Below are 21,031 nucleotides of genomic sequence, written 5' to 3' on the forward strand. Positions count from 1 at the left end.
AGGAATAACCTCTGCCCCATTTCTGACAAAACTGCTTAGAGCTATAAGAGAGGCAGCTGAGACTTGATAATAATCCTCTCTTTAATTTGTCATATTACTTAGCATTACACTTGTTCTACCTTTATGTGTTTATTTATTGTAACAGGGGCATAAAAGTTTAACTTGAGCTTGTGTTTTTTTTGTGAAGTGTCTAAAAATTATTACCTCCACTGAATCCTGGTAAACATAGCTTTGAGTGGCTCAGTCACAGAGGACCCTGATGTATCAGGGAGCTAGTCTAAGCATCTGAGGCCATGGCATATTGTCTTGAATATATATAAGAACACGCCCGTCATCAATAGCACCTAATCTGCATGGTCCTCGTATTCCCTAGCTTTTTGGAGTCTTCATTTAGCTGTTTGGGTTTACTGTTTCAAACCTCCCTCTTTCCCTATTTTAGGGCTTAGAGAAGGGAGAAAAAAAAAACCACCAACAGTTCTGCAAGTTGAAAAAATCTGTGATGGCTGCAGTCAACATAAAAATATATGTATTACACCATTTTTTTCAAAACTCTGTTCTGTATGAGACCTAATTAATCTGTGAATATATAAGTAGGGGGTTGATTACAAAGTAATTAAGAGATCACCTTTAATTCCCCTTTCCCAGCTGCTGCCAATCTGTCTAGTTTTATCTTCCAGAGTTTTCCTTATTTTTTTTTCCTATCTCTTACACTAAATTTCTTTTCTGCTTTGAAGAAAAATATTTTTTTTTCTGAAATTAGAGCATGTAATTGCTTATTATTAAGTGAACTCATGAAAATGTATTGTGGATAGCCAGGTACTGTTGAAACCTCTGTGTATTGTTGCAGAAGTGGATTAGCTTCAGAAATCTAGAGTTTGTAGTTGAAGATTGTGCAAATTTTTGGCATGTTATTGGTTAGTTTTTGCATGTATCTGGTACTGTAACTTTTTTCTAGGAGACATGCTTTGACAATCATGACTGATAATTTTTGTTCCTTCAATTTGTTATAATTCCATAAAAAAAAAAAAGAAGAAGACGAAAACCAACTAATTTAGGTAAAATCATTTTGATTTTTTTTTAATTTAAATAATAATTTTCAGCTAATGTTTCTTCTCCCCCTGCCCCTATTATCCCAGGAATACCAAGAAACAGCAGAGAAAAACAAGGAAACAATCTATGACCTTGAAAAAAGATGGGAGAAGTTGGCCCTTGAAAATATTTGTGTGAAAAATACATTAACACAGATTCAGAAGGAACATTCATCTCTCCTGGCAGCATGTGCACTATTGGCAGGTGCCCTGTATCCTCTCTATGGCCGATCATGTGCTCTGTCTACACAAAGACATCTTCTGCAGGATCAGGTCAACATCTATGAGTCAGTTAACCAGGAGATTAGGACTCTAGTTCATGCTCTCTCTGGTGTGGAGGAAAAGAAGCAAGAATCTAAAATGAAGAAAAGAAAATTCAAAGGCCTGATACGTGTGTTCCGAAGAGGTGTGATTGCAGTTCTGGCAGCCAACAGGCTTAAAGTTTTAGCTCAGTCTTCTAGTTCTCTCTTCTCCTGGGTAAATGGCTTCAGAGAAGGCATTGGAATTCTAGTTTGTGTAGGGGACTCCAAAGGCAAGCATAATCTGTCAAGTAAGCTAATTGTTTTCTTGTTTTATAAGTCTTATGTCAAATTAAATGGTTAGCAAATAGCAGATAATAATGTTAATAATAAAGTGAAAAGACTGATGTGACATGACAAATGTCATTTCTGGATTTGAGGTTTCAACATTTCTTGACAAATGTGATTTCCACTAAAAGGAACTACTTACTATGTTTAGCTGTAGCTTTTCTTTCAGTGCTTCACATGTGAACTCATACTATTTCGTATCTCCGACATTTGTGTTAACCTGTTTTAGAATTACTTAAATGCTAACATATCTTTTGTGTCATATCTTTTTCTAAAAAGATGATTCCCCTTTTTTTATTAATCACTTTAATTATTTTTTATACTAAAAATGCAAAAAGATTTCATTTTAATTTAGATAAAATATTAGTATAAGATTTCTAAATTTTTCTTCTAAGAATTATTTAGTCTTTCTGTTCCTTTCTTTTACAAGATTGCTTCAAAAATGTTTCACAAAGACAAAGATCCATTTACTTTTCTGTTTCAGTAGTTGTTGAAGAGGACTTAATATAGTCTAAAATGTTCTGAAAGAATTGTTTTGTAGGTTATGTACTTTGGTCATTTTCTGAAAGAGCTGAAGATAGTATCGTGCCTTACTTGTGTCACCTGGTTTTATTGCTAGTTCCAATTTTCTTTCACAGGACACAAAGAGGAACAAATTGATTGCATTGAAGCACTCAGCTGGTTTACTAGTTCTAAGCTCCATGCTGCAATAATCAGTTCTGTCACAGAATTACAGGATGTTGTTAACAAAACAGGTAAATTTAGAAATACGTTATTGTAGTAGAAGAAAAAAAAAGTTATAAACTTCAATATTTACATGATTGCTATTTTTATGCTATTTGATACTATTCTGTATCAAATTCTTGGAGAACTGCCTTCGTAGAACATATCAATTTTCTTTAATTGTGATATGATATGTCTATCATTTCAGTACATGGAGTCATGGAAATAGAAGGTTCAGGAATGTTTCTAGAAATCGTCTGAACTGCTTTGTTGTGAGTTAGAAAAACCATTTCTATACCATGCCAATAGATAAAAGATTAACTTGTTCTTAAAAGCGTCCAATGACATAATATTTAAAAATTCCTAGTTATCTTGTTCCACTGTTACAAAATATTTTACTGAAGATCAAACTATTTTTTTTTAATAAAGTCTATTACTGTCTTAAGTAAGGCCCTAAAGCTGATGCATTTAACCTGGGATTTTACTGCTGCTGACTGACTGAATGTAATTTCTGCCTTTTATATGATACGAATCTAGAATTCCAGATATAGACCTATAATTTCCAGAATTACAGGCATCTGGAAAACAACTGAGTTTTTCATCTATTTTAGTTGCTATCTTGTGGTTTCTGACAGAGAAAGAAAATGCTCTCAATTAGGACACACTGTAGCAATCTTAATTTTATGTACCTGTTGTGTTCCCTCTTTAAGTAGATCCTTAATGAGCCTTCTGTCTAGATTACCTAATTTTATCAGTCTCTCCTCACATAAGTATTATATATGTGTTATGTTATATATGACTGTAGAAAATTTTAATGCTAGTTCCTGGATATGTCATCTCTTGATTCCCAGCTATTAACTGTCTTCTTTAATTTCTTTGCAATGAGGATTGATACAAGATCTCACTTGTTCCTTCTATGTTGCTGTTATCCTTAGTTGTTCATTGTAATTTCCAAGTTCTAAGAATTCTGTCATCTGTATTCTGTCATCGAATAAAGGGTATTAAAAGAAACGAAGGATAATTTATAAGAGTAAAGGGAAGTAGCAGGATGGAAAGACGGTGATATAGCTTACAGACCACAAACAGTGAACTGAGACCAGAGGTTAGCCATTAAATCAAAAGTGTTTTCTTTGAGTTTCAGGTGCCCTCTTGGCTCAGTTTTCAGCAATTTAAATTTGCATCCATATGAAACAAAGTTTGTACTGTGTTTCAGGACATGCATGGACTTGCAGTATATACTGCAAATGTTCCTGTGTATAGAGTACTGAATAAGAGAAGCAAATTGAATGGGAATCAAAGATAAACTCTACAGCAGCATCAACATGCTGAAGTGTCTAGTTAGAATACCCTAAACATCATGATATTTCGTTTATGTTGAAGTAGATAAGAATTCTGTTGAAAACTGCTCTGTACATAGCAGTTTTGATGTTTAGAGTTAGCAAGAACCATGCTGAGAATGTGATAATCATAGTCAGTTTGGTGATTTTTTTTTTATAGGTCATCTGTATTTAAGTCGTATTTTTACAGAACCTCAAGATCTTACTGCACATGTATTACTTGGGATTCTGTTGCTCATGAGATCAAAAGTCTTCAAATAACCTTTGGCTCAAAAAAATACTCATAAGTAATTTAAAGGTGGAAATTAAACTTCCTGAAGTACCAAAGTGATAAGGCTGTGAATATATTTGAAAGAAAGGCTTGCATACTTGGGAAGCCCTTTTATGTTTTGTAAGTCATATTTCAAGTAAGATTTAAACCTGCAAACTGACTTAAGTCAGTTTTTAATTTTTTTAAAAAAACTTTTAAAAAATTATTTAATGTAAATAGGCAATCTGAGAGGCATCTTCTCTCTTCATGTCGTGAAATTACAGCAGTTCTAGATGAGACTGCATGTAGCAGGAGACAGTAGGCACAAGAAAGTGCTGTGTGGATCTGCAGCATGGAGTGGCTCGGTGTCTTGAAAGGAGTTTTAAAGATGGCCATATCTGAGGGAGAAACCAAAGAAACTGAATCTGTATCACTCAGAACTGGAACTTCTGGACTTGTGCACTCTGTTGTTTTGAGGCTCGTTTCTTGACATTTTAGTTTTAAAAAGTGATTTTGATTTAACAATCATGATCATTTCCCTTCACACTGTGTGTTAGTTTGGTTCTCATTCTAGCATGTTTTGGAATGGTCTCTTAGCTTCAATTTGAATAAAAGTTTGTTATTTTTTGTTGTTGTTTTTTTTTTTTTTTGTAAGGTTGTGTTTGTAGGTTTGTTTGAACAGAATCTGTACTGCAGTAAATCAGAAAAAATGCAAATCCAGTTGTTTGAATACAAATATCATGAACTGTAACATACACAAAGGTTTTGAAGCATGAATGTTTTAGTCTAGTGTAGTACTACTGAGTTCATCTTTCTGCCAGTTCTGTTTCACCAAAACAAATTAAAGGAGAATTTTCTTCACCTGTCAGTAAATGAATGATTTTTTTTCTAAATTTGCTTAATGTAAGAATTAAATTCTCTTTTACCTGCACTAGTGTTAATCCTGTGTTACACACATTATAATATCCAAAACTGAATGCTTTTATTGTATCGTTGATCCTTTGAGGGCATGTATGTAAAATGATTATGGTTAAATCTTTTATTTTCTTCCCAATGATTATAGATCCAGTTCCGTGTGGAATTGCATTATATTCTTATTTTGTCTTTCAAAACAGTAACTTGCATCGACATATTTCTTCATGGTTACTCTAAATCACTCTTCATTGAAAATTAAACAGAGATGAGGCTTTTTTTTTTTTTTTTCTTTTCCATCCCAGGAAAGTGTCTTTAGTTATTGGGCCCTCAGCTGGAATACTGGTTGTGAAATACAGTGTTACAGTACAATTCCCCAAACTATTATTAAATTATTTTTCATATGGTTAAACTGGGTGTATTATAGCAGTAAGGAACAGTGTGCCATCCTTGGTAATGAACACATGAAGAAATACTACTTCTTCTGACAGGCAAACTGTCTCATATAAAATGAGATGTAGATGGAAAAACTAGGGAAAAGGAAGAAAAAGGTCATTGACAGGTGTTTTTTCTCCTTTCCCTTTCCCTTTTCTCTTTTTGATATTTACCAGTAATCACTAGAAAGGAGAGGTTTTTAAAATATTTTCAATGTCATCTTACATGGAAGGCAGTGCACACAGTCTAGTTTTATGTTAATTAAACATTCAAAGTGATGTCATTATTTTTGGAGAAAAGAGATGGCCTTTGAAACTGAAAGGTAGGACAAGAATAAACTTTTTAAGAGTTAAAATGATGAAAGTAGTTTATCTTGGATGTGATCAGGAATAGAGTGCTGACTTTATCAGGTGCTATTTTGTTTGCTTATAGATAAATTTGATCTAATGTAAATGATAAACTCTTTATTTTGAGAGTGGAAATCTGATAAAAATAATCTTTTGTTTACTTACAACCTTTGGCTTTATCCTTGCAACATATAAAAAAGTATTTTACTTTAAAAAAAAAGAAGCTATCATTGTTATTTTCTCTGTTTATACTTATAAGTAAATATTTTAATTCACTACAGCAACAGGAGATCTGTACTACTGAATGTAAATAAGCTCTTCCATGCTTGTCATCTTACACTGATAGTATCATAAGACAAGTAATGACAGATTAAGACCTGCCTAGCAGAGGGAAAACTAAATTACAAGACTTTTATTAAGGCATAAATAAACCTATTAACTCTTATCTGGAATACCAATTAGTGGAAGGAGCACTGACAATTTTATTTATCAACATTAAACACAATTATTAATTACAGACCTGACGAATCTAGCAGTAAGCAGGACATGTTGGGTGTGCTGGGGCCTTAAGTCCATTATATGAGAAGGATGATTACCAAAATCCTGTGGGGAAATAAGTAATTGTAGCTGTAAAATTTTAATTGCCTTGGAATAAGGTAAATTATATTCTCTTGTCTCAGAATATAAATAGTATGGCATTAAGGTACCAAGCCTCACTAATTTTGAACAGCAAATGATTTAGACATCTATGGAGGGGAGGGAAGAGGAATCAGAAAAAGCTCAGAAATTTGCATTGTACATGTAAATACCGCGATAAAGTGTTTTACCATGTGTTCTCACATCTGACACATTCGACCTGTCTGGCATTTTGCTTGCATTTGTCTTATATGTTTCATAAATTACAAAAATAGAACATCCAAGAAAGACTTAAGAATGTATACTGTTGGAGGTGAACATGAACAAATATTCTTTGAAAAACAAATCCTATTCTCCAGAATCTTATCCTATCTTACCCTGCCTATCCACAGATTGATAGGAGTAGAATGTTCAATGCTCAATACAGAATTTGTCCCAGATTTTCTCTGAGAAATTCCCTTGACCTCAATCTCCATTCTCTAATGGAAATTTCCTACTGAGTATTTTATAGGTACTATTTATTTATTTATTTATTTATTTATTTCTCTCTCTTAAAAAACCAAAAACCACTAATGATCTACATAATGTTTTGTTGTTGTTTTTGTTTCTTGAAGATCCAAATTCCTGGCTTTCTGGACACTTACTTGTAAGTGCAGCCAGGAACTCCTTTTCAAAACTTATGGACAAGCTTAATGTAATAATGGAGACTATTCCATTAGACAGCAGCATGAGCATTTCCTATACGGAGAAGGACTCCTTGGTGCAGAGGCTGGCTCGTGGACTTCATAAAATAAACGCCCAGGCTGTGGAAGCTGGATTTTGTGACAGACTACCCATTATGGTATGCATGTGCTACTTCATGTAAACCCTAGGTTCACAGTAAAAGTGTTACAGTGAAACTCTCTTCATAGCACCATTACTTTTGTTTCAGATTTTTTATGACTCAGTTGAAGTCAGCTACATAGGGGATCAGAACTTGACGTGAAGTACCCCAAAGCATTATGCACTGACTGGATGTTTTCTTTTGTCGTCTAAGAATTGATATATGCAAATAAAAAGGGGGGGGGAGGGGAAGTTCTATCAAAATTATATATACTTTAGAAAAAGAAACCTATTTCTCACTTGTACAATGTTTTTTGTTTGTTTGTTTTGTTTGTTTTAAATTTGTTTGGGTTGCCTTTCAGTAGGAAAAGATAATTTTCTCCCCTTTAACGAAAATTAAAGGATATGATTCTCTCATAGAGCCTGTCTTCCTCTGTGGGTCTTACATGAAAGCAGATACTTTCTGAAAACAAAATTTGCAATAGCCCTCAAGAGAAGGTGAAATGGGTTCATGTTTTTGCACTTGTGTGCATCTTCTAGAGATCGAGGACAAGATGACAGTTTTGCTTGGGTACTCAATATAACTAATTTTTTAAAATCACATTAAGAAGCGTTTGGACTGTGCACTTAGTCACATGGTCTAAAATTTTGGGTAGACCTGTGTGGTGCCAGGAATTGGACTCGAATGATCCTTATGGGTCCCTTCCAACTTGGGATATTCTATGATTCTGTGATTTCTCCATACGGATATAAAATGGCACATTTTTAAAGTGTGTAATATTGTTTCTGTTTACTAACAGAAAAGCATAGCATCCTTGCAGAAGCAAATATTTGAGTTTACACAAAGACTTCATAAGGCAGAAGTGGAACGACGCTCATTGCGCCTAGAACTTGTAGAATTCAAAGGGAATTTCAGTGAGATGAAAAAAGAGGCTGACAAAGCTCAGAGCCTGCAAGAGCAATTAAACATGTTTAAGCAATCTGTAAGTACATTTGATTTAGGTAAGACTGCTTACAAGAGAGACCTTCTTTTTGCACATTTTCTGTTTTGTGTTCTTTTGAAAAACAAGTAAATCTACAAAGCCAATATGCTATTTTCTAGAAATTTTCCAGAAAAATTGGTGCATAAATGTCACTAAACTTCAACCCAGATGTATTTAGAATTCTTCCCATACAAGTTTCTCTTTGGTTTGCAGAATGAGATACTCTTTGTAAATTACACATTTGGGTTTCAGCAGCTCCGGTTTTCTTCCATGTGTTGAAAATGTTGGTGTGATTTTTATGCTCTAAAATGATTGTTATCACGTCAAAACAGTAAACTTAAGAGTATTTAATATGAATGTTCATGACAAGCTCATAAAGTATAAATGTAATATTTTAAATTCTATACTGATACTGTTCAACATTATGATACATTTTTTACTCTGTCTTTGAGTATGGAGTAGTATTGTGAGCTAGTCAGTGCAAATTTTAGTTTGTCTGTTTCCTTGAAGGAGTGAGTTTATGGGAAAGAAAAGAAAAAACAAAAACAAAACAAAATCCTTGCTGCACTCTAAATAGCACTTATGCACCAAATTCCTCTGAACCTTTGCAGTAGCTAGATGAGTTAACTGAGCACTATGGGTCCACTAACCTGTACATAGCACTGTCTGGCAGGAATGAGAAGAAACAAGAAAAAGGTTCCTTAACAACTTTAAACCAGGTGTGTGAGGGATCTATCCTTCTCAGGTCATTACTGCCCTGCGATGTGAGTTCTCTGTCCCCAGTACTCCATTTTGTCTGTTGCTGGTATGTTCTCCATCATCCTGATGCATCTGTGCCTTTGGCCCTTATTGGAGGGAAGAAATCTGTCCTGCTTTTGCATACTGGAGATTGACTGGACATGTTTCTTCCTATGCTTATCTTCTGTAGGTTACATTAAAAATTGAATTCATGTTTGAGCAATATGAGAAAGTAAGTGGGTGGGAACTCTTATCTGTAACAGTGCCCAAAGTTGATCCTGAAGCATAGCTGGTAGATCTGTCAGTATGACCCAGTCAGAACACTTCCAATGAGAATATTTAATAGATGATTTCACATCCATTCTCCTTTCTGTTCCAAGGTTTAAATTATTATTATTATTATTATTATTATTATTATTATTATTATTATTATTATTATTATTATTATTATTATTATTATTATTATTATTATTATTATTATTTAACTTAGCAAAGCTATCTAATCATCTTCGGTTTCATTTTTAATGGGTTTTATCTCCTTACAGTTCTGGGAGAGCTACATGAAATTGTCACCTTTTAGTTTGTCATTCAGATGTAAATGATTTTTCACAAGGAGTTATTTGTTCCTCTGGACTGTAGTGGGTGTGGGAAGAAGGTTCCAGGCAGGTGTTTGCAAGGGTTAATAAGATGAACACTAAAATGTAGGACATTGATCTGCATATTTCCTTCTTAATATTAATTTTTTACAACCTGGGTATATTAATTTGGATAGAATAATTAATGCATAGTGTTTACGGTACCCTGAATATTTTTCAGAAGAAAGTACAGTGAATAATATTGTCTACCGTTTAGTGTTTAGTGATCTCTCTTCATGTTCAAAAACCTAAGTACTCATCACAAGCATGCTTTTGTTTTAGAATTTTATATGCTAGCAAGTAGAATTCTGGAAGTCAACCTTGTAAACAAATGAATATGGTTACACAATCAAACACAATTTATTTCCCTTATCAGAAATTGATCACTCATGAGAGGTTTGAAAGTGCATGTGAAGAATTAAATAATGCATTACATCGGGAGCATCAGGCACAAGTGCTTTTGAATGAACAGGCACAGCAGCTACAGGAATTAAATAATAAACTAGAATTGCACTCCAGTGAAGAAGCAGATAAAAACCAAGTCTTAAGTGAAACTGTAAAGGTAAGATGATTATTCTTATGAAACAGGCATCAGAAATTTTCCTTTTGGTGAATAAACCAAATCTTTTGTGTTTTGTGCACATAAAATGTTAGGAGGAGATGAATGTATGCCATTGGAGTTTTATAGTACTCAGAAAAGACTTTAAAGATGAAACTTCAAATATAATTTCCCTTTTCTGTTTTTGGGAGTGGAGAGTGTACATCAGTAACCTCTGAAGTATTTCAAGTTTACGTGATACTTAAGAGACAGCAGTTATAGCTGTCATGAGGTGTTAGCAGGCTGAAGAAAAAATGAATGAAGAAATACAAGGATACTTTTTTTCATTTTTGGGGGGGGTAAAGGTCCTTATAATATTTTAAAACCTTGATTAGTTGTTTCCTGACTGTAATCTTAGTGCAAAGAACACATTTGCCAGTTTGGAATGTGGTAGATGACAGTAGAGAAAGAGGTTCTTTTTTTCATCAGAATTTAATTTTTCCCCTGACATAATGAGTAATGAGGAAAAGGAACTTATCAGAATCTTTGATAAAAAATCAAGGAGCAGAAAGGGACTAAGAGCTTTGAGAAAAGGTGCATATCTAATATGAAACAGAAGAAACATTGTGTTGACAGGCCAGTAATGTGTGGTGAGTTTAGCTCTGCAGCTTTTGCTTATTTTTTATTTAAAGCAAGTTCTGCTGCTTCTTCCTCTTCTTCACCACCACTACTATCCACCTCCCAGTATTCTTCTGTGAAATGATAGTAAAGCAGAAGAGAGTGCCTCACTGGTATTTAGAGAAATAGAAGTGGTTACGATTCTTAGGAAGACTTAGGACAGGAGTGGTAAGAAAGGTCAAGAGGCAGAAAGAGAACCTAAATGTCAAAAAAGATTTTGGAAAATACAACAATGAATATGGATGTCAAGGAGGATAAGTTGCAACAAGGAGTTACAGTCTGCAGTGGTACACAGTGGAGAAAGCTGAAGGATATTGCTAAAGTTATTAAAGGGTTTTCATCAGCAGTATTACTTACTAAAATGCCGCATCTCGTTAAAAGGGAAAGGCAATGATACTTTCAGTTTAACATTTATTTTTTATGGTTTGCCCCCCTCCTAGGCCCCTAGCTGGGGGTGTTTCATTTCAATGTAAGAGTCTATTAAATTTGTCTGTTCAAGTCAGTTTACGTCTTAATACTATTGCTTTTTTTGTTTGTTTGTTTTTTTTTGTTTTTTTTTTTTGTTTGTTTGTTTTTTTGTTTTTTTTTTTTTTTGTTTGTTTTTTGTTTCAGATGCAACTGAAGTATGTATAAGCCATTAGGCTTATTTGGGAAATACTTGATTAAAATTTTTAAAATGAATATTAGGATCATAAAGAAGGGAAGGAATAAAACACAGGTGCTACAAGAAATCTTCATTAGGTTCTACTCTTTATACATTGCTGTATGGTACTCCACCATATTAAACTTGATATGCAAATCCTTCCTTTGAATTTGTTCGGAAGAGATGAGGCGAAGTCAATTGTAAGCATTTAAAATATATGATCGAGTTTTAAACAAATCCATTAAATGGATTATTGGTTACTGAATAAGATTTAACAGCTTTTTGGCTTTATTAATTAAAAGATAGATATTTTATGTTTTAGACAGTGCTTGTCCAGAAATGCACCGTATTTCTGCAACCCCCAGCAGTTGTTGGCTACTGGAACAACTTGATTTAATGCTTGATAATAACTTACCGGAGCTTGTAAAGATACAGTACAATGTAACAATATACATGTAGCTGTAGTGATAGAATAAAGGCTACAAAAGTTGACAAAATAAGCCTTAAAACTGCAACTTTGACCACTTACAGTTACGCTGCTTTGTTTTTCTAGATGTATTACCCTTTAATTCTCAATTTTTTCCATGGATGAATTTAAACTAACTAAATGAACTTACCATACTTGCCCCATAGTAACTGTAGCAATTAAAATTAGTGTGTAACTAACTTCTGTGTAGGTATTAGAAAGCTGATTGATCGTCTCTTAATTCTTTCCTGACGTTGGCTACCCTAGTCAGCATAAAATTGCACTGTGGTTGTAAAGGCTTATCACTGTATAAAAAAAGGAAACAAAATCTGTTGTAGTAATATGACAACCTAGATTCAAGATCTGTTATTTTTTGACCTCTTATCATGCATATTGATCTTATAATGCATACTTCCTAAATCATCACCATTTAATTTTTATCGTTGTTTTTCTACAGTCTCTGTGTTAACCCAAAAACCAGTTCCAAACCTGTGCTAAATATGTAACTCCTAACGTCAAGTGACAGTCTAACACAAACTACTTACCAAGGGGTAAAAACAGTTCTTTTTACTTTGAGCTTTCTGTGGTTTAACCCCAGTAGTCAGTTGAGCCTCACACAGCCTCTGGCTCACACTCCTGCAGAAAAGGGAAGTGGAACAGTAAAAATGAGAAAACTCGCGGGCTGAGATAAAGACAGGTTAGCTAAAAACAAACAAACAAAAAACAAACAGTGCACACATGTGAAGCAAAATAAGGAATTCATTCACAACTTCCTGTTGGCAAGCAGATGCTGAGCCATTTCCGGGAAAGCAGGGCTCCATAATAAGTTATGGTTACTTTACAAATACAACTCTAAATGTGCCCTCCCTCCATCTTTCTCCCCAGCTTTCGTTGCTGTACACTTCATATGGTACAGGGTATTCCTTTGCTTAGGTGGGGTCAGCTGTCCTGGCTGTGTCCCCTCCCAGCTTCTTGTGAACCACCATCCTCCTCAGTGATAGGGCAGCGTGAGAAGCAGGAGTCTTTGTGGAAGCAGTGCTCAGCAACAGACAAAACATTAGTGATACCAAGGCTGTTTTGGTCACAAATCCAAAATATAGCACCATATGAGCTTCTGTGAAGAAAATTAAGTCTGTGCCAACTGAAACCAGGACAGAGCTGTGCATGCTACGTGTTTTTTTTTTTCTTTTTTCTTTTCCTAATTTATGAAAATGTCTTTAAACTTTTTTTGTGCTACAGTTTACCACAATCCCTCTTTATTCATAGCTGTATTCAGGATAGGCATGAATGGTCTCTGCCTCTGCCGTGATGTTTTAAGTGGCACGTCATTTGTCTTGGCTCATCTTTTTTTGTGACTTAAAGTTGTTTTTTTTGTAGCTCTTATTTTACAGTACAGAGGAATAATCTAATCTCTGGTAATTGTTGCTTATAAAACTGACTGTGTAAAACTTGGTGCTTTTACAATTTAATCTCTTCAGTAGTATTGAAGTATAGAAAAAAGTGGTGCTGCACTGAATAAAAAATAGAAAAATATGCTTTCATTTTAAGATATGAAATAATCTTTCAATCTGGACTAAGCACATACAAAAATCTGGATAATATAGTGGTGTACAAATGATTTCTTGTGGAGTATAGAATCCTGGAGTAAAAAAAAAAATAGCCTTGAAGTCTTCATTTGTAATTTATATAGTGGTAAGAAGGGGAAAAATAAAATATTTGACATTTGTACTTTTGATAACTTATTTTGAAACTTATCCACACTTCAATAGAAATCAGTAAGGAGATATTTTGGTATTCATGTACTTTCACAAAGTAGCCTTATTAAAGGAGTAATACTTAATTTCTTAGCTTTATCGGTTCAGATTTTAATCCCGTATATTTTTATCTTCTTAATGGCATATACCATAGAGACATCTGAGGTAGCCAATTACATTTCAAGGTCAGCTGGAACTAAGCAACTCTTTTATACCACTTTTTTTTTTTTTTTTTTTTTTATTAGATGAGGTAAATTACTAGCTCCAATTCCCTTTTCTTTGAAGAGACTTTTTATACAAATGCCAAACAGGCTTGTAAAGCAGACATAATTTTTACTCCTTATACAAGCATGTCTTAATTCCAGTAAAATACTTTTTCTTCCTATTGGCAGGAACTGTGTATATTTAGATTTACTTCCTTTTAGGGATGTTAGTACATGTAACAAAAGCAATATATTTTTGAGCTTTAATTTATGGAGCATGTCCTGTAAATTGTTAATGAATAACTCTGTTCATTTCAGGTTTCAACAGCAATATATGCTAAATCATGTAACTTGCTACTGATCTGCCTGAAAATAGTCTGAAACACATATTTCAGAAGAAGATTGTACCCTGACTAAATTTTTGTTTCATTTACTATGTTGAATTTAGTGAAGCTACTGTTGATTTATGACAGTGTGAGAAAGTAGTCTCATTCAAGTGCTTTGATATCACCACAAAAAAGCATTTTCTGATGGGAAGATTTGGAGTGTTTGCTTTCACTAGCTATTTCATTTAAAACATTATATACATATTCTGTGTTCAGAAGGTGTAGAATCTCTTGCTGAAGAGATTCATCCAGATAAATTAGATTCTGATGGAGAGAGGGATTTCTAGATTTGTTCAAGTGGATGTTTTTCCTGAGCAGGCTTGGTGTGGATTTGAGGTGAAAATGAGACATAATTTGCTGGGGTTTTCTGGCTTTTCTCTTCAAATATTTATAGACATATTTTTCCTGAAGAATAATTCCAACTATCTATACAATTTATTTAATTAATACCATTGCACATGCTTTGAAAATCAGTTTTATAGTTGTCTGTTTCTGTAAATGATTGCCACATTCCCACTTACAGAAAGGCTTAACTTATGTGAGTAATAGTATAGAGAGGTTCAGTTGGAAGAACCCCTCAAAGACCCTGTAGTCCAACTTCCTGACCTCCTCAGGGCTCTTCAACAGCCAAAGCATGTTAGTGAGGGCATTGTCCAAATGCCTCGTGAACACTGAGAGGCACAGGGCACCAACCACCCGGCTAGGAAGCCTGTGCCAGTGCCTGACCACCCTCATGGCACAGAAATGTTTCCTAATGATCTTGAGGTCTCTTCCAACTTAGAAATTCTGTGATTCTAATGCCCAGCCTGGCCCTCCCCTGGTGCAGCTCCATGCCATGCCCTTGTGCCCTGCTATCAGTGACCACGAGCAGGGACCAGCACCTCCCTGCACAGACCTGCACACAGTATTCAAGGCGAGACTGCACCAATGCTAAATATAGAGGGAGGATCACCTCTAAACATGCTGTACACCCCAATGCAGCTTGCTCTCCTGGCTGTCAGGGCACACACCCAGCTTGTGTTGAACCTGCTGTTGCCTAACACCCTCAAGTTCCTTTCTGCAGGGGTGGTCTCCATCCACTGGTCTCCAAAACTGTGCCAGTGTCCAGCATTACTCTGTACCAGGTGCAGTACCTGATGTTTAACCTTGGGAAATTTCATGCCTTTGATGATTGCCCAATGCTCCAGTGTATATTGATCCCTCTGGAAGACCTCTTGTTCCTGCTGTGAGCCAACAGGAGCTCCCATTTAAGTATCATCAGCAAACTTGCTAAGGATGCACTCCATCCCTGTATCCAAATCACTGATACAAACACTGAACAGAACCAGCCCTAGAGCTGAGCCCTGAGGAACACCACAAGTGCCCGTCTGCCAGCCTGATGCAGCCCCACTCATTACAACCCTTTGAACTCTACTGTTGGAAATCCACTGTCTTCCCTTCATCCACCAGCAGGTGACCTTATCATGGAAGGAAATCATATTAGTAAGGCAGGTCTTTCTGTTAATGAACCCATGTTGACCATACCTGATAATGTTCTCCATAACTTTTCCATGGACTGAAGTTAGACCAACAGGTCTGTAGTTTTCTGCATCTTCTCTTATGCCCTTCCTGCAGCTGTAGGGTATAACACTGGCTAGCTTGCAGTCAGCAGGTAAATGGTTGAGAGGATTCCTGCTCTAACATCCACTAATGCCTTCAGTGCCCTGGGGTGAATCCTGTGAGGCCCTATGGACTTACGAACATTGAGCAGATACAACTGTTCCTTTACAGTGTCAGTGACCACTGTAAAAGAAAGTCACTGCTCCCCCAGTTATGGTCCTCCAACTCCAAGGTCAGGGCAGCCCAAGATCTGTTGTTGCTGTTAAATACTGGGGTGAAAAAAGCATTAAATGCCTCTGCTTTTTCCTCCTCCTTACTTATTAGGTGATCATATACTTCAAGTTATCAGTCCAATGTTTTGACCTTCTCTTGCTGTTGACATTGAAAGACTTGAAGAAGCCTTTTTCATTGCTTGACACCACACTGTCCAGTGTCAACTCAGGTTGATCTTTGGCTTTTCTTGTTTTCTCCCTGCAGATGTAAACTGCAGCTCTGTACTGTAAGTGATTTTCTTGCTTTTCAAATAGAACAGTGAAGATTGCAGTCACTGTAAAAGAGCAATATTTGGGGGATTTTTTAAAACTCTCTGGCATCTGAATTTGAAAGGCTGTTAGGATTTGGCTTTACTGAGCTGTACTTTTGATTCCCAGGAACTTGTTTGCCACTTTGGCAAGAAAGTGTGTTTCTGTGCGTTGCTCAATTAAATCAAATTAAGGCTGTTCTTTAAAGAAAGCAATGTGGCTCATTACTGTTTGTGTCTAACTTACTAGAAACTTAGTATTAATCAAATTTAGTATGTTGAAGAGAAGCAAGGTCTCTTCTAAACAGGTTAGCAACTAAAATTCATGATTCATTATTTTTTATTATTTTTAGTTTCCATAATCTGTTCTGAACGTTGGAATAAATGATAAAGTAGCTAAGAATGGATTAGCATTGCCATCTGCCCTATTCGTAGTCAAAAGAGGTCATATGTTTTATTATAATAACTTACAGGTTAAACAGTTTTGTCGTATATTTCAATTTGCATTAACAGTATTTGTAAAATACATGAGCTTGCTCATTCTCCTGCTCTGTTACATAACTTCCACTACTGATAACTACTTAGGTAGACAGTGTTCAAAGAGTTAGGTCTACTAAAATCCTTCCCTGAAGCTGGCCCTATGTGATTTCTTGTTTAAAGATTGTACTGCATTGCACATGGAACACAGGAATGTGGGAGGGCACAGTCTTCCCAGGCCTCCTCCTAGCAGGTACTGTCCTTACACAACAGATGAGTCAAACAGAGAGCATCCTGTTGTGGACGGAACCTGAGAGCTTCACTTGACAGTCAAGAAAAAGACACCAAAGATGTTGAAACCTGCATTCTATTTCTCAATCTACAGTTCTGATATATCTCTCCATGATGTTTGTCCATGTTACTGTCCATCATGTCGACATGTTTGTCCATCTTACTGTCTTTCTGATTGCTTTTTTTCTTTTTAATATCAGTAATTTGTAAATTGATTTTTCTCTTAGAGATAAATAATTATACTGTGTTTAGCATTTTGAAAGCAAGTCTACATGTTCTATTGCACAGCCATCCTTCCTTTAACGTTCAAGATTGAAGGATTGCCCTGTTCTTTTTCCACTTAGGGAATCACCTTACTAAAAATATTGATCCTCTGCATTTCCTCACTGAGCTGACTTTACAGTCGGATTGTTACATTGGTGTATTTCCTTTGTTGTGTGCCTAGAACATTCATCAGTATGCACAAGGGACTGAGGGACTGAGGTCAGTACATGGTGGGTAGAAAAGTACCGTTCTTGCTCTGGAGTCATCAATGAAACAATCCAGCAACTAAGTTCTTGAAGGTCTGCCTTAGCTTTTCTGAGTCAGGCTTTCTGGAAGATACATAACTAATGAGCAGAACATGAGAAATAACAAGGTTTGCAGTTATGTGGTAGGACGTGTATTACTGAACATGAAGTTCAATACAATTAAAATTTTTGCATCAAACATAATTCACTTAGATGCTCCTATTTTAAAATGATATTGGCATTGCATTTTTTTTTTTTACTGTTTCATTCTTCAGCAGTTCCCCCTTTTGTCCAGTTTTGTGAGTTGAATATGCCAGTAATAATTTACTGAAATTTTAACTTTACATTGCAGTTGGAATACTTACTTCATATCAAGTGAGTGTTTTGTTATTTTTTATATTGTTCTACTAGAAAATGTTTATTGGTTAACAGTAAGAATATTAAGCATCTGTTTGGCAATTCTGTATTACCCTTAAAGAAAATAATCTCAAAAATGACATCTATTTTACAATGACAGAACAGTGAAAAGAATTGCCAGTTATGCTAAAATTCCTAAGATAAAAAAGATTATTTATCTAATAAAAAACCCACCAAACTCTTATGTTGTATTTTACTTTTAATGTGTCAAAACAGTTGAAGATAACTGAGGTAGATGCTCTCACCATTATGACAATTATGGTGTAACTTAGGCACTGAAAAAGAACTCTGAAGTAAGTAATGACTATGTAAGATCACTTTAAGTAATCTTTAAGGAGCTAATTAAGAATAGGAGTTAATTTCCAATTAAGAATATATATATATTTTTTCATTCAATAAGAAGGAAAATAGGTTTTTCTTTTTATAGAAAATTATGGAATTAGTTTGATCATGCTGGTCTGATTCAGCATTCTGATTTCAACAGTCATTTTTATTAATTACGCACATAAGCACCCTTCCACTAAGGCAAGTGACCAAGACAGGTAGAATTTTGCCTAGAACTAATGCAACTAATGTGGAAACAAGAATTGCAAGTAACAATAGTTTCGTCTGCAAATTACTTCTGAGTACTTGATCAGATGGCTGAGACCTCGTGGTTTTGGGTTAAATTTATTAATGACTGATACACAGTGAAATCTAGAATGCCTTTATTTATATCTTTACAGTGTAGTAATGTTGCCCATTTCAGGGAGTACTTTTTCTTGAAGTCTGTTTGCTAAAAATAATATAAAAAATCTGATATTCTGTCAAAATTTATTTATTTTTCCTTTATTTAGAAAGTAATTGAATGAGGCAGAGTGTTTTTGTAGTCCTTTAAAAGTAATAGTCCAATATTTTCCATGCATTCTGTCTTTAGGAACTATTTCTCCCTTTGGTGAAGGGGAAAATAAGTGGAAAAATATCAGAATCTAAAGGCTTAATGGTTTTATTGCTGAATTTTAATTATAATAATAAACACCTCTGTCCATGACCTTGGAATTTATAATGCAGTGAGAGATTTATTGACATGTAATTCGGAAGAAAAATGGGATTATTGCATAATTACAGTGTGTGGTTATTAAGTGTATGTACTTACATACCACTTATTCCTGTTATTTCGAGACCTTCAACTATCTTTCAGTTTTCATTCAAGAGTACAGAAAAACTTAATGTCGAAATCCAGCTCCTGGCAGATCTGTTATTTTATTGGCTCAACTACAAAGTAACTTTGTTACCTTGAGATGTGCAGTGGAAATCAATAGATCTTTAAAACACCATTTGATTTTTTTTTTAATGTTCTAAACCCATTTTTTGCTGGTCATTTAGATATCAACATGTAGGACTTTCTGCTGTAAAGTTCTTGATATACAAGCCCTTTATACGAAGATTTGCTTCTTGCTGCTGCTTAACTAGGCTGTCTCTAGGGCCCCTTTATTTTTTCACCTTAGTCAGGTTTTCCCATGATCTCCCTTGCTGTTTGTGTGAAGTTAACTGTCCAGAGATCTTTTATATCTTCTTATGAAACATTAAGTAACTAACTCTTAAACACCTGTTTAAATATAACGAGGTATATCTAGGTTTAGACTAAACTTAGAGATGCATTCCTTTGTATTTTCCCCCTTTCTTAGCTACGTACAGTGAAAGCAGTTATGTCTAACTTTCTCGTAAGATGGATTTTGAATTTAATTGGGTTGTATGTTTTTTAGGTATTGGTTGATTTTCAAGGGCAAGTTGCTGGTGTTTTTTTTTTATCCCCTCAAATTTTCTACCACTGTCAGCTTCCAATACCTATACCTATGATATCTTTTTATCAGGGTAAGTGTGGAATCTCTTCAAGAGTGTAGTAGGATAACTAATTCAAAGCAGCTTACAAGTTTACAGTTTACAGAAACCTGTTGAAGGTCTTGAATCTTATTGCTGTCTTAATAAAACAGTATTTAAAAGTTTTCAGCTGAAGTAAACCCACCTTATTTATTTTATTTTTGTCTGTAGACTATAAAATAAGTAGTTAAGTGATTAAAAATGACTAATTTAAGCTTCTCAGTTCTAAGGTAAGTCTCATGATTTTTCCAAGTTAGCTGTTGTACAAGAACATTTCTTAGCTGAGAGAATGAAAAAATGTGTACTTTTGAAAAAAGGGAAAAAAAAATTCAATAAAGTTATTGTTTTTTTATGGTATCCAATGTATTTGATAATAACCCACATTTATTACTGTGAAAAATGCAAATAGTGATTCAATTTAATAGTTGTAGTGATTTATTGCTGTCAGTGAGTATCATGTTGGCTTCAGGATCTGTGGGCACCATGCTCAGAGAAATGTATTCCTCATTTAGAGTTTGTGTTCTCTGTTGGCACTTGGTACACCACAAAGCGTATCCAGAGGGAAGGGAGACACCCAATCAATACGCCTTTATAGTACTTTGATCTTCTTGTTGAATATTGGGCTGTGATAATCTTTGAAGCTTTTTCAATGGAACGATTTAAATTTGCCTTTTGTATTTGTTAAATATTGTTTTACTCTATCTGTTCTTTCTGCTGTTATATATGTTCTTTCTGCTGTTACATATGTTCATATATATATATGTATATATATATATATATATGCGCTGTTTGCTTACCTCTATTCCTTTAATAAATTGTAAACTTTGATTATAATCCTATTTTGAAGACTGAGCCATTTATAACACTGCTGAGAAGACCGACCACTCTCCAGTTTTTAATGAAGAGGGACAGTGGTGACCTGCATTAAAAAAATACAGATCTTTTTAGTATGAAATGATATATTGTGTGTATATATGTAAGTAATATAATATATATAAGCAATATAATATATATATATATAATATCAGTTATATATTGCTTATATAATATATAAGCAATATAATATGTATATAATATAATATAATATATATATATAATAATATATATATAATAATATATAATATTATATATATATATATATATATATATAATGATATATAGTAATGTAAATTCATTTCTGTTTTATTGAGGTGAGTA

General features: G+C 34.5%; 1 protein-coding gene across 13 annotated transcripts in view; it reads left to right on the plus strand.

Annotated features, from left to right (window-relative positions):
* Window positions 1-21,031, plus strand: part of CCDC171 (coiled-coil domain containing 171) — a 172,573-nt gene that overhangs the window by 74,196 nt on the left and 77,346 nt on the right. For 11 of the 13 annotated variants that reach the window (XM_068666401.1, XM_068666408.1, XM_068666411.1 and 8 more), the window contains 5 exons: window positions 1,137-1,638; window positions 2,314-2,430; window positions 6,930-7,156; window positions 7,938-8,120; window positions 9,870-10,055. In XM_068666401.1, coding sequence (XP_068522502.1) covers window positions 1,137-1,638; window positions 2,314-2,430; window positions 6,930-7,156; window positions 7,938-8,120; window positions 9,870-10,055 — 1,215 coding nt within the window. Of the gene's footprint in view, window positions 1-1,136; window positions 1,639-2,313; window positions 2,431-6,929; window positions 7,157-7,937; window positions 8,121-9,869; window positions 10,056-11,321; window positions 20,787-21,031 lie in introns of those variants that run through there. The other 2 variants (XM_068666414.1, XM_068666409.1) reach the window with 2 other exon arrangements.

This window comes from Anas acuta, chromosome Z, assembly GCF_963932015.1.
Source record: "Anas acuta chromosome Z, bAnaAcu1.1, whole genome shotgun sequence".
Taxonomy (NCBI): domain Eukaryota; kingdom Metazoa; phylum Chordata; class Aves; order Anseriformes; family Anatidae; genus Anas; species Anas acuta.